This window comes from Pristis pectinata, chromosome 15 (genome assembly GCF_009764475.1).
Source record: "Pristis pectinata isolate sPriPec2 chromosome 15, sPriPec2.1.pri, whole genome shotgun sequence".
Classification (NCBI taxonomy): Eukaryota; Metazoa; Chordata; class Chondrichthyes; order Rhinopristiformes; family Pristidae; genus Pristis; species Pristis pectinata.
The window spans coordinates 41,640,316-41,656,799 of NC_067419.1; the positions used below are offsets into that span (position 1 = coordinate 41,640,316).

The window sequence follows — 16,484 nt, forward strand, 5'->3', positions numbered from 1 at the left end:
ATTTTTTAATTTTTCCCCATATCCTCGTTTACTCCCCCCAGGCTCGACCTCTCACCTACACACCAGGGGCAATTTACAGTGGCCAATTAACCAACCAACCCGCACGACTCTGGTATGTGGGATGAAACCAGAGCACCCGGGGGAAACCCACGCACTCACAGGGAGAACTTGGTGGCACCTGAGGTCTGGATTGAACACAGGTCTTTGGTGCCGTGAGGCAGTAGCTCTAACAGCTGTGCCACTGTGTTGCCCATGGGTCATGCTAGATGTTTGGTCGGATGCTTCTGTCATCAAGAACACAAAAAGCTGAGCTGTTGGCCAGTTGCACTGATGCACTCAAAGAATATCTTCAAGATTCCTTCATCAGTCAGGGCATTGAATATAGAGTTGGGATGTTATAACAGACAGACAGCACCAGGGTGCTGCCTGGATTGGAGATCATGTCTTATGAGGATAGGTTGAGTGAGCGAGGGCTTTTCTCTTTGGAGAGAAGGAGGATGAGAGGTGACTTGATAGAGGTGTACAAGATGATAAGAGGCATAGATCGAGTGGACAGTCAGACTTTTTCCCAGGGCGACAATGGCTAACACGAGGGGACATAATTTTAAGGTGATTGGAGGAAGGTATAAGGGGGATATTTTTTTACACAAAGTGGTGGGTGCGTGCAACGCACTGCCGGCAGAGGTTGTGGGGGCAAGTCCGTTAGGGACATTTAAGAGACTCTTAGATAGGCACATGAATGATAGAAAAATAGGGAGCTATGTGGGAGGGTTAGATAGACCTTAGAGCAGGATAAAATATTGGCACAACATTGTGGGCCGATGGGCCTGTACTGTGCTGTAGTGTTCTATGTTATGTTATAGCTATACAGGTCCTTGGTGACAGTATTGTGTGCAGTTCTGGTCGCCCAGCTATAGGAAGGATGTCATTAAGCTGGAGAGGGTGCAAAAAAGATTCACAAGGATATTACTGGGACTGGAGGAAGAGTTATAAGGAGAGACTGGATAGGCTGCGACTTTTTTTCCCTGGAGTATAGGATACTGAGGGGTGACCTTATAGAGGTATATAAAATCATGAGGGATGTGGATAAGGTGAATGGTCATAGTCTTTTTTTCCAGGGTAGGAGAGTCTAAAACTAGAGGGCAGAGGTTTAAGGTCAGAGGGGAAAGATTTAAAAGGGATCTGAGGGACAACTTTTTCCACACAGTGGATGGTGGGTATATGCAATGAGCTGCCAGAGGAAGTGGTGGAAGTGGGCACAATTACACTGTTTAAAAGACAGGTATGTGGATAAGAAAGGTTTAGAGGAATATAGGTCAAATGCAGTCAAGTGCGATGAGCTCAGGTGGACACCTCGGTTGGCATAGATGAGTTGGGCCGAAGGGCCTTTTTCTGTGCTGTATGACTCTATTCTCTGAGAAATACCACCTGCCTGTGTCTGGAGTTTCCCTTGATTGACAACTGTGAATACAGGGGTGGGAGGAGAGGATCAATTGGATTTGCCCCGATGACTCCTGTGGCCCAGAAGTCTGCAACGTGTTCATGGGCTCGTTGGTTTGGATACTGAAGGTGACTGGTGACTTTAGCACTATTGTCCACCAAGGGACCAATGTCTTGGCAAGGCTGAAAACAAATGTGCAAGGAATATGACAGCCAACATTTACTTCAGTAGCTGTTTGATGTTGTAATGCATTTTGAGATCCAAGTAAACAGGAAATTATTTCGACACACAGAGGAGCTGGAGGAACTCAGCAGGTCAGGCAGCAGCTGTGGAGGGAAATGGACAGTCAACGTTTTAGGTCGGGACCTTTCATCTGGAGTGGAGAGAGAGGAGATGGCCAGTATAAAATGGTGGGGGGAAGGGGTGGAGCAAGAGCTGGCAAGTGATGGGTGGATCCAGGTGAGGGGGGGGGGGGAAGGGAGGAGAGTGGGAGTGATGGGAAGATGGAGAGGGGAAAGAGAGAGGGTGATGGGGGCCAGGTGGATCAGGAGGTGGGAAGGGGCAGGTTTACGGAAGTTGCTGCTGTTTGACTTCAGCGGCCTATGATTTCTTGTTGTGTTGCCGGTGCTCCTCATCTGCTGAACCTGGCTTTTGAAACTGCTGTCAATTTGTTGAGTTTGCACTAAGCCCATTGAACCTTGGAAGCAGCAATGCTCGTAAAGACTTCTCTTTCTCAGCACTTAATAATTGTACTTTGTTGAAGAAACTAGGTATGATTTAACATTTTTTGATACATTTACCATAAGAAATTCATAAATGTTTAATTGTGAACTAGCCAAAATAAATTGTCTCGTGAATGTTTCCCAAACTTATGAGCAGCATTTGAGCAGAGCATTAAAATCTGATTAGCACCCAGATATGTATGAGCGAGCTGTGCTGAGAAAACCTCACCAGAAGACGTACGGAGCAACCGTGGACCTCTGGAGTATTGGAGTCACGTTTTACCATGCAGCCACTGGCAGCCTCCCTTTCAGACCATTTGAAGGACCCCGCAGGAATAAGGAAGTAATGTAAGTGCTATTGGAGGTAATGCAAGCTCCATTGCGCCTCTGAACTTTGCCATAGGTAATACAGTTTGACACTGGGGCAAGTGAATAGCACAAGATCAAGGTAGTTCTATTTCTCCAAAAGAGAATGTATCAGTGGTTAGTTACAAGTGGAGAAACTGTTTATTGTAGAAGTGTTTGGGTATCTAGGATGCATTGCTGGCTGGCACTGCAGACTTATTCAGACATGGCTTTCTAAAGAAATTTGGATCAGAATTTAAAGGAAATTCTAATTCAGGTCAAGTTCACCTCTGATCTTTGAGAAGTGTCCTGACTGCCAAGATCAAGCTGATCGCTGTCACAGATGGCAGCCAGGACAGAGGCCGTTAAAGTAGTTGTGTTGGAATGAGTCCGATAGCGAAATACAGTGGATGCTGGAAATCTGAGGTGGAGTTGGTTTTTCCAGCTGTTTCTATTTTTTATCTTAGTATATTACTAACTTAGAGATTCAATGTCCATTAAACATGAATATCTCTATCAGTCCTCATCGTGTATAGCCATGTGTGAATGTGATCAATTTTGCTTTGGGAAGTAATTTTGGGTACAAAACAAGTTTGTGCATATGAAAGCAGATATTGCTGTAGATGATAAGTCACTAACAAGCATCAGAGCCATTCTAATTATCTCAGATCAAAAAAAATAATTGCTTTCCAACCCCTCCCGCAGGCTATTCACTGAAACCAAACAACTTGCAGTTGTGTGACTGAGACTTGATGTTAGAACCCATGTTTCAGTAATTGCCAAAGCTGCTCAGTTCTGCCTCTACATAGCTGCAGGCTTGATTCATCTGGTGTTCTCCTTGCTGCCTCTTGCGCTGTACAGGCAACACCTCTCCAATTGTGTTGCTCCTTCCCTTTCTCCAAACTTCTGATTACACCTCTGCCTTGTGTCTTTCCATCCTTTTCCTCCATTCTCTCTTCCGTTCTTTCTCCTCTTGTTCTCTTAAAGAGTGATTCTGATCTCCATTGGGTTCTCTGTTCTCTTTGAGTAAAAGACTCCCCTCCCTTCCTTGTGCAAAAGTTTCCCTTCCCCTTCCCATGCTCCCTCTGTCTTCTATTTCTCTAATTCCTATCGTAATTCCACCAGCAATTCGTTCTTTTCTGAGTTCTACAATATGTCATTCTGTTACTATACCTTTGAGATTTTGCTCTGCACTTTCAAAAATCGTCTTTGGGTGCTACCTTTTTTAATCATGCCTCTTTCCACTCTTAATTCTTCTCATTCCTGGTCCCAGCTCCATCTCCATTGTACCTTTCTTGTGTTAAAGGCATAGTGTAAATCCCATGGCTCTTGGCCACACAGAGTTAATGCCACCCGACTTTGTGAAACATTCTTGTATCTGAGGAGGTAACTGTACTGTTCAATTTTAGGTACAGAATAATCACAGAGAAACCCCCTGGAACAATATCTGGGGTTCAAAAATCGGAAAATGGACCAATAGCCTGGCATCGTGAATTACCAATATCTTGCAACCTTTCTAGGTAAGTCGGCTCTCGACAACACCGATAATTCATTGAATACGAGCAATAACCTTATAACTTTGTAAAATTCTTCCTACTGTGTTTGTAATCATTGTAGCTAGGATTTGTCCTGTACTTCCTTTGTGCTCCCTTTCACTGTTCTATAGTGTTGATGTACTTGCCTTGCCAGCTTGCATAAGGACTGTGAAGAATTTTTCACCTTTTTTTTAACAACAGGAAGTCATGTGTTCACTAGCCATAAAATTATAGAAAAGACTACAGCACCAAAACAAGCCATTCTGTCCATCTAGGCTATCCTGGGGTTAATAAATGACTTGGATGAGGACATGGAAGGGTGGGTTAGTAAGTTTGCTGATGATGCATAGGTTGGTGGTGTAGTGGATAGTGTAGAAGGTTGCTGTAGATAACAACAGGATATTGACAGAATGCAGACCTGGGCTGAGAAGTGGCAGATGGAGTTCAACCTGGATAAGTGTGAAGTGATACACTTCGGGAGATTGAATTCGAAGGCAGAATACAAGGTTAATGGCAGGACTCGTAGCAGTGTGGAGGAACAGAGGGATCTTGGGGTCCACGTCCATAGATCCCTCAAGGTTGCCACGCAGCTGAATAGGGTTGTTAGGAAGGTGTATGGTGTGTTGGCCTTCATTAGTCGGGGTATTGAGTTCAAGAGCCGCGAGGTGATGTTGCAGCTCTATAGAACCCTGGTCAGGCCACACTTGGAGAATTGTGTTCAGTTCTGGTCACCTCATTATAGGAAGGATGTGGAAGCTTTAGAGAGAGTGCAGAGGAGATTTACCAGGATGCTGCCTGGATTGGAGAGCATGTCTTATGAGGATAGGTTGAGTGAACTAGGACCTTCTCTTTGGAGAGAAGGAGGGTGAGAGGTGACTTGATAGAGGTGTACAAGATGATAAGAGGCATAGATCGAGTGGACAGTCAGAGACTTTTTCCCAGGGCGACAATGGCTAACACGAGGGGACATAATTTTAAGGTGATTGGAGGAAGATATAAGGGGGGTGTCGGGTAAGTTTTTTTACACAGCGAGTGGTGGGTGTGTGGAACGCACTGCCGGCAGAGGTTGTGGGGGCAGATACATTAGGGACATTTAAGAGACTCTTAGATAGACACATGAATGATAGAAAAATAGGGGGCTATGTGGGAGGGAAGGGTGAGATAGATCTTAGAGCAGGATAAAATGTCAGCACAACATTGGGCTGAAGGGCCTGTACTGTGCTGTAGTGTTCTATGGTCTAATGCCCCACACAAGCCTACTCATCAGACCCACCTGTTGTGAAGAGACTTTGCATTCCAAGTGACCCCATTTCAAGAAACACATCATTGGCTGTAAGATGCGGGTGTGGAGCGTTTTTGTTTAACAAGTAGGGAGGGATGGAAAAGGTGAACAAAGGGAGAGAGACCCTAGGGGGGGGGAACGGGACTGGTGGAAGTGGGAAAATATCACCTTGAGTGGGTTACCCAAAATTGGAAAACTCAATGGTCAAACCATTGGGCTCTAGGGTACTCAAGCAGAATATGAGATGGTGTTGTTGTCACTTGCATGTGGCCTCACTGAGGCAGTGGAGAAAACCAGGGGCAGACAGTGTGGGAGTGGGAAGGGGAGTTGAACTGATGTGCTGTTGGAAGCTCAAGATGGTCGTTGCGGACAGGGCGCAGGTGCACTGCAAAACCGTTGCCTCGTCTACGTTTGGTCCCGCCAATGGAGGCCACATAGTGAGCACCGTGCATCAGTCCTGATGCAGGGTCTTGTCCTGAAACCTTGACCATCCACAGATGCTGTTGAACCCGTTGTTCTCCCAACAGGTTATTTTTTTTTCACATTGGCTCTAAGGTGCTTTAGGACGCCCCTTTCCCAGGGCACCAGTGCTCAGTACAAGAGGGCTTGGCTTTAACGTAATGGGTGGGAAGTTCAAGGGAGATATCAGACGAAGGTTTTTTTTTACCTAGAGAGTGGTTGGGGCATGGAATGCACTGCCTGGGGCAGTGGTGGTGGCAGGTACATTGGTCACATTCAAGAGATTACTAGATAAGCATATGGAGGAATTTAAAATAGAGGGATATGTGGGAGGAAGGGGTTAGATAGACTTAGGCGAGGTTTAAAGGTCGGCACAACATTGTTCTTCCTTGTTCACAAGGTTCTTCCTTTATGTCAGTGGACCTCTTTTTAATAAGATGTTATGTTTTGTTTTTATTCATTTATGAAATGTGGGTGTCACTCGCAAGACTAGCATTTATTGTCTGTCTCTAATTGTATTGGAGAATGGGGTGGTGAGTTGTATCTTGAATTGCTGCAGTCCTTCTGTGAAAGTCAAAGTTGAGTTTATTGTCATGTGCACAAGTACATGTACACACAAGTGCAATGAAAAACTTGCCTACAGCAGCATCACAGGCACATAGCATCAGATAAGCAGCATTCACAAGAAAAACATAAATTTTACACAATTTTTACAAGAATGAATACAATTAGAACAAAAAATTAAATTGGCTTATTATTGTCACATGTACCGAGATACAGTGAACTACTTTGTTTTGCATGCCATCCATACAGATCATTTTATTACAACAGTGCATTGAGGTAGTACAAGGGAAAACAATAACAGAATGCAGAATTAAGCATTACAGTAACAGAGAAAGTGCAGTGCAGGCAGACAATAAGGTGCAAGGCCATGACGAGGTAGATTGTAAGGTGAAGAGTCCATCTTATCGTACAAGAGGTCAGTTCAACAGTCTTATAACAGCGGGATAGAAGCTGTCCTTGAGCCTGGTGGTTTGTATCTTCTGCCCATTGGGAGGGGGGGAGAAGAGCAAATGTCATGGGTGGATGGGGTCTTTGATTATGTTGGCTGCTTTACCAAGGCAGCGAAAATTGTAGACAGAGTCCATGGAGAGGAGGCTGGCTTCTGTAATGTGCTGAGCTGTAGTGCAAAGTGATCAAAGTCGTCATAGTGTTGCTAAACTGTTGTGATTAGGGTTCTGCTGGTTGGCTCAAGACTTGAATTCCCACAATTGAGTAGGGACTTCCAGCAATTAATAATATTGTTTGTTTCAGTCCTACTAAGGGCCCACTTGCTTAATTCTTTCTCTGGTACATGAACAACTGCACTGCTGCTGCTTCCTGCACTTAACGCAGAACTCAGAAAAATTCATCACTTCAGCAGCCAATTTCTACCCTGCTCCCAGCTTCACTTGGTCCACCCCTGTACCTTCCTATCCCTTTCCGGCCCTCGCCATCTCGGGGTGGGTGGGCTGGGGATGGTGTTACAGGCTAACCACCAACATCAGATCTGATGAAGGGTCACAGACCTGAAACATTGACTGTTATTCTTTCCAAAGAAGCTGCCTGACCTGTTGAGTTCCAACGTTTTCTGTTTTTAGGATCGTAGAATCATCAAGCACAGAAACGGGTCATTTCAGCCCATCTCCACCATTTTGACAGTGATGCCTTTCTATGCTATTCCTATTTGTCTGCTTTAGGCCCTGACCCTCCTATGTCTTTCCAGTCTAAGTATCGGTCCAAATGTCTTTTGTTCCAGCACTTAGACCCATAATTTTGTTGGGTAGAAACACCCCATTCATATAAGAGGCTCTTAGACAGACACATGAACTGGCAGGGAATAGAGGAATACAGACCACATGCAGGCAGGTGTGCAGTTTAAGTTGGCATCAGGGTCAGCACAGACATCGTGGGCCAAAGGGCCTGTTCCTGTACTGTTCTCTGTTCTAAATAATGATTCCTTTTGGAAACTCCATGGCATTGGTATTGGTTTATTATTGTCACTTGTACCGAGGTACAGTGGAAAAACCTGTCTTGCATACAGATCGTACAGGTCAATTCATTACACAGTGCAGTTACATTGAGTTAGTACAGAGTGCATTGATGTAGTACAGGTAAAAACAATAACACTACAGAGTAAAGTGGCACAGTTACAGAAAAAGTGCAGTGCAATAAGGTGCAAGGTCACAACAAGGTAGATCGTAAGGTCAGAGTCCATCTCATCATATAAAGGGAACCGTTCAATAGTCTTATCACAGTGGGATAGAAGCTGTCCTTAAGCCTGGTGGTACATGCCCTCAGGCTCCTGTATCTTCTACCTGACGGCAGAGGAGAGAAGAGAGAATGACCTGGGTGGGTGGGGTCTTTGATTATGTTGGCTGCTTCACCAAGGCAGCGAGAGGTATAGACAGAGTCCAAGGAGGGGCGGCTGATATCTGTGACGCGCTGGGCTGTGTCCACAACTCTCTGCAGCTTCTTGCGGTCCTGGGCAGAGCAGTTGCCGTACCAAGCTGTGACCACACTCAGTGGGGGTACTGGGAATAAAAACCAAAAAAACAAACTGCTGGAAACACACAGTAAGTCAGGCAGCATCTGTGAAAAGAGGAACAGAGTTAATGTTTCAGGTTGGAGACCCTTCAGAATAGGGTTTCTGACGTGAAATGGCACTTGAAATTTTAATTTGGATAACTTTGTTGCTCTTTTTCTCTTGCAGAGGCCTACAGTCCTTGCTGACACCAATCCTGGCAAACATCCTTGAAGCTGATCAGGAGAAGTGCTGGGGCTTTGATCAGTTTTTCGCAGAAACCAACGACGTTTTGCACCGAATTGTGATCCACGTCTTCTCTCTGCAGCAAGTCACATTGCACAAGATTTACATTCAAAGCTACAACAAGTATGTACGTTGTTGAAGTGAGAACCTTTGCGCAAGACTGCAAGCTTTCACTTGAGAATTCTGTTCACAATTCTTTGTGCACTTGTTTGGAACCTATATATCATAATGAAGAAAGAAAATATGTTTTTTCCCTATTTAGTCAATTAGTAAATTACTTGATTTCTTTATCAGTGATTAATGGTCCAATTGGTTATTAGACGTTGATAGTAAAACAAGCAACTTGACCTTTTGGCGTACTCCAGATGATAACCAGTTACTGAGCTGGGTTCATATTAATGAGAAGTTATCTTTTTAAATTGTTCTTCCTCTTAAACCAGTGGAATAGTTAGAATGATAGGAAATGCTACCAATTACACAGCCTCCTGGGATTATGTTTGGATTTAATTTTGAGAAAAGTGCTTTTTTTCTTGAATGACAATTAAACTCTCATCTTTGTAATATATTTGTGGTTTGCACTTGTGTGAGAGAAAGAGATAACATGCTAGTTTATCCTCCCCCTCCCTCCACCTTATTCTGGCTTCTGCCCTCTTCCTTTCCAGTCCTGATGAAGGGTCTCAGCACGAAACATTGGCTGTTTATTTCCCTCCATAGATGCTGCCTGACCTGCTGAGTTAATCCAGCACTTTTTGTGTATTACTCCAGATTCCAGCAACTGCAGAATTTTTTGTCTAGTTTATTCTGTTAGTCATTATTATGTATTATAAATCAAGTATTATGTTTAAATGGGGACTATTTGTTCTAGTTGTTCTAATTTTGTTCTAATTGTATTCTATCTTGTAAAAAAAAATTAAGCTTTTCTTGTGAATGCTGCTTATCTGATGCTATGTGCCTGTGATGCTGCTGTAGGCAAGTTTTTCATTGCACCTGTGCGAGGGAATAATTAGACAGGATATTACATGTGATACAATCCCCATTTTAATGTCACCTTAGAACGAATAATTGATATTATAGTTTACTGGCAAAGTTTGTAGCAGATTGAGTAGATTTAAAAATTAAAAGAAATGTACATCTGGGCCACCACCATTAGGGGGAGTAATTGCAGCTTGACAGCCAAGGCATATTCCACATTGAATGTGGAAATTATAATGAGGAATCCTGAGATTCTGTGGACATGTGCGCAGACGTGTTCAATACCTGTGCTATATTTGTATATGCATGCACAACATGTAGTACTGAATGAGTAAAGTATTCAGTGGCAATTCCGTGAACTATAAGCAGAGTGGACTATACTTTCTGGTACTTAGAAGATGACATTTCATTGAAGCATGCAAGATTCTAAGGGATCACGTAGCGAGAATGTTTTCCCCTGATGGGACGGGACATAGTCTCAAAATAAGAGGTTCACCAGCTGAGGATTTGTCTGATACGAGTCTGAAGATATCCTCCTGATACTTAGGAACAGAGAAGCTGTGAATATAATTGGATTTGTCTTCCTGGGGTGGGGGTGTGTGTGTGTGTGTGTGTGTGTGTGTGTGGTATGTTCTAATGACAGATACGATTTTGTTCCTTTTGATGGTATCCTCTACCCAAAAGGGCTATGGATGCCGAGTCGTTAGTATATTCAGAGATGGGTTCAATTTTTGGACTAATGCGGAATCAAACTTGATGGGTATTGGACAGGTAAATGGAGATCGGGTCCAAAGTCAGACGTGATCATATTGATTGGTTGGCCCGAGGGACAGTTTGCCCTATAGCTAGATCACATTTTTTTGTCATCAGTCAAACTGCTAATTGAAGTAAAGTGGATTTTATGCTAGCTTTTTTGTCACAATTTTGCATTCATTACAGATACATTTCTGACTTCCAACATGTAATTAAATAAAGATATATTTATAGCTTTCTCCCTTCCTTTCCAGGGCCCATGTGTTTTCTGACTTGGTCTATAAGCAGACTGACATTGCTCCTGAGCATCAGGAACTGATATATGAGGGCCGATCCCTTGAGCTCGATCCCAACGTACAAACCCAACATTTCCCCAAAACGTCGGAAGATAACCCTCTGATACTTACGAGCAGAGAGGCCGTGAATATAATCGGACTGATCTTCCAGGAACGTATGTGTGTAGATACTGAATAGTCTAAAGCACTGTGGTCAAAAGCTCATTTTAAGTAGCTTCTCTTTTTAATAATGGGATTGGAAAACAATTGATGAGTTTATAAAATCAAGATTCTGGATGCAGATAAAAATGCAAGTCGTTCGGCAGGTTGGGCTGCATCCGTGATGAAGGAAATGATTAACTTTTCAGATCAATGACTCTGTCATCAGAATGGCCTTTTTTTAAAAATCCATATTCAGGATCTGTGCAACAAACAATCTGCTGGAGGCACTCAGTAAGTCGAGCAGGATCTGTGCGAGGAAGGGAATTGTCGATGTTTTGGGACGAAGCCCTGTTGCTGAGTCCCTCCAGCAGGTTGTTGCTCTAGATTCCTGCACCTGCAGTCTCTTGTGCCTCCTTCGGGATCTGTGCATTGTCTACGAGGCCAGCATTTGTTGTCTGTCCCTAATTCCCCTTGAGAAGGTGGCGGTGATCTGCTTTCTTGAACCATTGCAGTCCTTCTGGTGAAGGTGCTCTCATGGTGCTGTTGGATGGGGAGTTACAGGGTTTGGACACAGCAATGAAGGCTGGACAATAATATTTCCAAGTCAGAATGGTGTGTGCTTTGGAGGGGGAACCTGCAGGTGGTGGTGTTCCCATGCGCTTCCTGCCCTTGTCCTCCTCGGTGGCAGAAGTGATGCTGAGGTTGTCAGAGTAGCCAGGGCGAGAAACTATAATGCATTTAAACGTAATACAGGCCTGTAGTTGGGATTGAGGAAGAACCATCAACATGGTTATAACTCATAGAGGTTTCAAAACTTGGAATGACCACTCAAATAGATATTAAGCCATCATTCTGACTGTAGCCATAGTTAGCAGGAAAAGCTAAATCCAAATTCTATTTGCTAACAAACAGAGAAATTTTGAGAATGGTTCCAGGGTCAGTGGTGTGTTCATCTTGTGAGATGCTGGGAGACCTCCAGTCTCCCTGACAGCTACATCTGCACGAGGTGCATCCAGCTGCAGCTCCTTACAGACCGTGTTAGGAAACTGGAGCTGCAGCTGGATGACCTTTGGCTCCTACGGGAGAAGGAGGAGTTCATAGATAAGAGCTACAGGGAGGCAGTCACTCCTAAGCTGCGGGAGGCAGGTAGCTGGGTGACTCAGGAGAAGGAAGGAGAATAGGCAGATAGTGCAGAGTACCCCTATGGCCGTTCCCCTCAATAACAGGTATACCGCTTTGGATACTGTTTGGGGGGGGACGACCTACCAGTGGAAAGCCGCAGTGCCCAAGTTTCTGGCACTGAGCCTGGTTGTGTGGCGCAGAAGGGAAGGGGGGAGAAGGGGTGAGAGAGCATTTTGGAGACAGTGACTATAACTCCTTGACCTTTACCATAGCCTTGGAGAGGGATAGGAGCAGACGAAACGGGAAGGTATTTAATTGGGGGAGGGGGAATTATGATGGTATTAGGCAGGAACTTGGGAGCGTAAATTGGGAACAGGTGTTCTTGGGGAAGTGCACAACAGAAATGTGAAGGTTGTTTAGGGAGTACTTGAATGGGCTTCTGGATAGGTTTGTCCCATTGAGGCAGGGTAAGGATGGTAGAGTGAAGGAACCGTGGTTGACAAGAGACATAAAACATCTTGTCAAGAGGAAGAAGCTTACCTAAGGTTTAGAAAGCAAGGATCAGATGGCTCTGGAGAGTTACAAGGTAGCCAGGAGGGAGCTTAAGAATGGACTTAAAAGAGCTAGAAGGGGTCATGAGAAGTCCTTGGTGAGTAGGATTAAGGAAAACCCCAAGGTATTCTACACGCATGTGAAGAATAGGAGGATGACTAGAGTGAGGGTAGGACCGATCAGGGATAAAAGAGGAAACGTGCCTGGAGTTGGAAGAAGTAGGGGAGGTCCTTAATGAATACTTTGCTTCAGTATTCACCAGAGAGAGAGAGAGACCTTGACATCTGTGAGAATGTCGTACAACAAGCTGATATGCTAGGGCATGTCGACGTGAGGAAACAGGATGTGCTGGAACTTCTGAAAAGCATTAGGATAGATAAGTCACCAGGGACAGATGGGATATATCCAAGGTTATTACAGGAAGTGAGGGAAGAGATTGCTGCGCCTTTGGCAATGATCTTTGTGTCCTCACTGGCCACAGGAGTAGTGCCAGGTGATTGGAGGGTGGCAAATGTTGTTCCTTTGTTCAAGAAAGGGAGTAGGGATAACTCTGGGAATTATAGGCCAGTGAGTCTTACTTCAGTGGTGGACAAATTACTGGAGAAGGTTCTTAGAGACAGGATTTATGAGCATTTGGAGAAGCATAGGCTGATTAGGGACCGTCATTGTGGTTTTGTGAGGGGCAGGTCGTGCCTCACGAGCTTGATTGAATTCTTTGAGGATGTGACAAAGCACATTGATGAAGGTAGAGCAGTGGATGTGATGTATGTGGATTTTAGTAAGGCGTCTGATAAGATTCCTCATGGAAGGCTCATTCAGAATGTCAGGAGGCATGGGATCCAGGGCAACTTGGCTGTGTGGATTCAGAATTGACTCGCCCATAGAAGGCAGAGGGTGGTTATAGATGGAGCTTATTCTGACTTGAGGTCGGTGACCAGTGGTGTTCCGCAGGGATCTGTGTTCAATATGGAAAAGTGTGAAGTGATACACTTCGGAAGATCGAATTTGAAGGCAGAATACAAGGTTAATGGCAGGACTCTTAGCAGTGTGGAGGAACAGAGGGAACTTGGGGTCCACATCCATAGATCCCTCAAGGTTGCCGCGCAGGTCAATAGGATTGTTAAGAAGGCATGTGGTGTGTTGGCCTTCATTAGTCAGGGTATTGAGTTCAAGAGCCGCGAGGTAATGTCGCCTCATTGTAGGAAGGATGTGGAAGCTTTAGAGACGGTGCAGAGGAGATTTACCAGGATGCTGCCTGGATTGGAGAGCATGTCTTATGAGGATAGGTTGAGCGAGCTAGAGCTTTTCTCTTCGGAGCGAAGGAGGATGAGAGGTGACTTGATAGAGGTGTTGAAGATGAGAAGAGGCATAGATCGAGTGGACAGTCAGAGACTTTTTCCCAGGGCTAAAATGACTAACACAAGGGGGCATAATTTTAAGGTGATTGGAGGAAGGTATGGGGGGATGTCAGAGGTATGTTTTTTACACAGAAGGTGGAGGGTGCATGGAACACACTGTCGACAGAGGTTGTGGGGGCAGATACATTAGGGACAGTTAAGAAACTCTTAGATAGCTGCATTAATGATAGACAAATGGAGGGCTATGTGGGCTGAAGGGCCTTACTCTGCTGTAATGTTCTATATTCCAACCTATATAGCAGTCCTATGGGTTCAATGAATCAATTTGCCAGTGTTGGAAGTCCAAAAGTGACATAGCTATATCAAAAAGTCCAATTATCCAAGTACTAGTGCATTTAAAAGACAAGCATTACATCACCCTTGGATCAACACAAAGAAGTGGAGGAACTCGGTGGGTCAGGCAACGTCTATGGAAGGAAATGGGCAGTCAACGTTTGTCTAGATGAAGGGTCTTGACCTGAAACCTTGACTGTTTATTTCCCTCCATAGATGCTGCCTGACTGAGATCCTCCAGCGCTTTGTTGCTCCAGATTCCAGCACCTGCGGTCTCTCGTGCCTCCAATGTTCACTTAGGGCAACCTTTGCTACCACACCTGACTGATGCGCCCTGCGTTTGCACAGTCAATATTCTCAGATGATGTAACAGCCATTTGGAAAAGGAGATGGCAAAATTAACCGTGGATAATACATGGAGCACTTAACTAAGGGAAAAGAAAATTTTGCGGTCACTAATCAGCGATGGTTCTATATGGATTGATATTTTCTTTCATGTCCTTCCTGCTGACCATCTCCTTCACTTTAATATTGACGTCTGTGCTTTCAGCCACATAGTTCCAGAGCTTGAAACTGATCTCCCTAAGTCACTTGCCTCCACTTACGATCCTGTGTTTGGGGGTGGGGTGGAATCGTCTTCAGAGCTTCAGGTCACACCCCATTCTTTTTCTTTTGTCTTCTTGTCCCTCTATACACAGCTATGGGATTTTTGTTTTCCTTCTGCTAGGTGTATGTCCGTTCCTGGTACGAGTAGTTCTACTATAACACGATAGTTAAGTTCCTATCAAACCTCGCATTGTAGAAAGTCGTGTTATGGTAGAACAGGCTGCCTTCAAAGATTCAAACAGGTTTTCCTATAACCACTGCAGCCCGCATAATGCAAGTAGTGTTCTCCAGTCTATTTCTTTATTTGTCATTGTACTGTTGCAACAACAACAACACAATGAGATTACGATGGCACTCCCTTGCCTAATAAAAACCAAAACAGTAATTTGATAAGAGCAATTATAACTATAAAATAAAACAAACATACTTACACAAATATAAAGTATAAAAGAAATAAGAAGGCAGTGTGCAAATGAACCATGATAATAATATCAATTGTGTTATAATTGATTTGTATTGTGGTAACGCGTTATTAGCAGAATTACTTTTAATAACGATCCAAAGTAGGGCCAGATCGGCATTGGTATTCATCAACATCCATTATTGGATCAATAATGAAATCATATTTTCTATCGCAGCTTCCATTCCAAAGTTGCATCCTCGTTACGATTTGGAGCTCGATGCCTCCTGTACAAAGGTTAGGTTTGTTTTGACCTTCCTCTAAGTATTGATTTCCTGCAAGTTTCAACACTACCATGAAATTCTGAGAAAATGTCAAACTGAATATTGGATTTTCTGCCCTAGAATGTTAAAGGTGTCGTTTGCCAAATACAGAAAATAGCCTCCTCGCTGTTGCACCATCAGGAACTGGTGAGGAAGGGTGTTCGATGGTTGATGTGAGTAAATTGTTTTCTCAGTTACAAAAATATGTCGAAAATTTGCTTTTAACAGTTTTCTTCTGCATTCGAAATGCAAAAAACCTGTCACTCTCTTGAAAGTTCTGTGATTTTAAGCATATGTTATTTTAGCAATGCCCTGTGTACACTAACTTTTGCCTCACGTAGACATATCCAGCATTATTGATGGTGGGCAAGCCCCAGCCGTTCAGCCCGAAGTTGTACGATTCCCTTCCTAAACTTTACTGTGTCTGTTTTTTGCCTTCCTTACGCTATGTAAAACCTACCTCTTTGACTAAGGAAGCAATAAACTGACCTTCTACTTGGTGTCAGTTTTTGTCAAGGAAAGTTTCCATGAAGCACTTTGTGACTTTTGAACAGTGTATATTTATTTATTAGTCACACGTACATCAAAACACACAGTGAAATGTGTCTTCTTGTGTTACTGAGAATGTGCTGGGGGCAGCCCGCAAGTGTTGCCACGCAGACACAGGGAGGACGTACAAACTCCTTACAGACAGTGACGGGCATTAAACCCGGGTCGCCGGAGCTGTAATAACATTACACTAAGTGCTCCACTACCGTGTAAATGATGCTGTACTAGTCCAAGTTGTTGCCACCACACTGCACTCCTGAGCATGAACTTAATTATGTGATAGCAAATTTTAAGTGAGGCTCATGAGGTTTATTTCTAATTTAATTGTTTTAATTTAACTCTGACTATTTATTTCTGCCTTTCAAGACTAGAAGTTGCTTGGACACAATAAACTTTGAAGGTATCTGATAATCATGAATCAAAAGAAAAGTTGCACTTGAATAGCACTTAAGATGTACCTTTCAGGGTGTCCTGAGGCACTTTGCA

At 43.9% G+C, this 16,484-nt stretch overlaps 1 protein-coding gene across 1 annotated transcript in view; it reads left to right on the top strand.

Annotated features, from left to right (window-relative positions):
* tbk1 (TANK-binding kinase 1) overlaps positions 1-16,484 on the top strand; it is a 46,750-nt gene that overhangs the window by 11,171 nt on the left and 19,095 nt on the right. The window contains exons 6-11 of the mRNA XM_052030048.1: positions 2,351-2,511; positions 3,918-4,028; positions 8,537-8,716; positions 10,573-10,769; positions 15,365-15,423; positions 15,531-15,622. Of these exons, the coding sequence (XP_051886008.1) occupies positions 2,351-2,511; positions 3,918-4,028; positions 8,537-8,716; positions 10,573-10,769; positions 15,365-15,423; positions 15,531-15,622 (800 nt within the window). The remainder of the gene's footprint in view (positions 1-2,350; positions 2,512-3,917; positions 4,029-8,536; positions 8,717-10,572; positions 10,770-15,364; positions 15,424-15,530; positions 15,623-16,484) is intronic.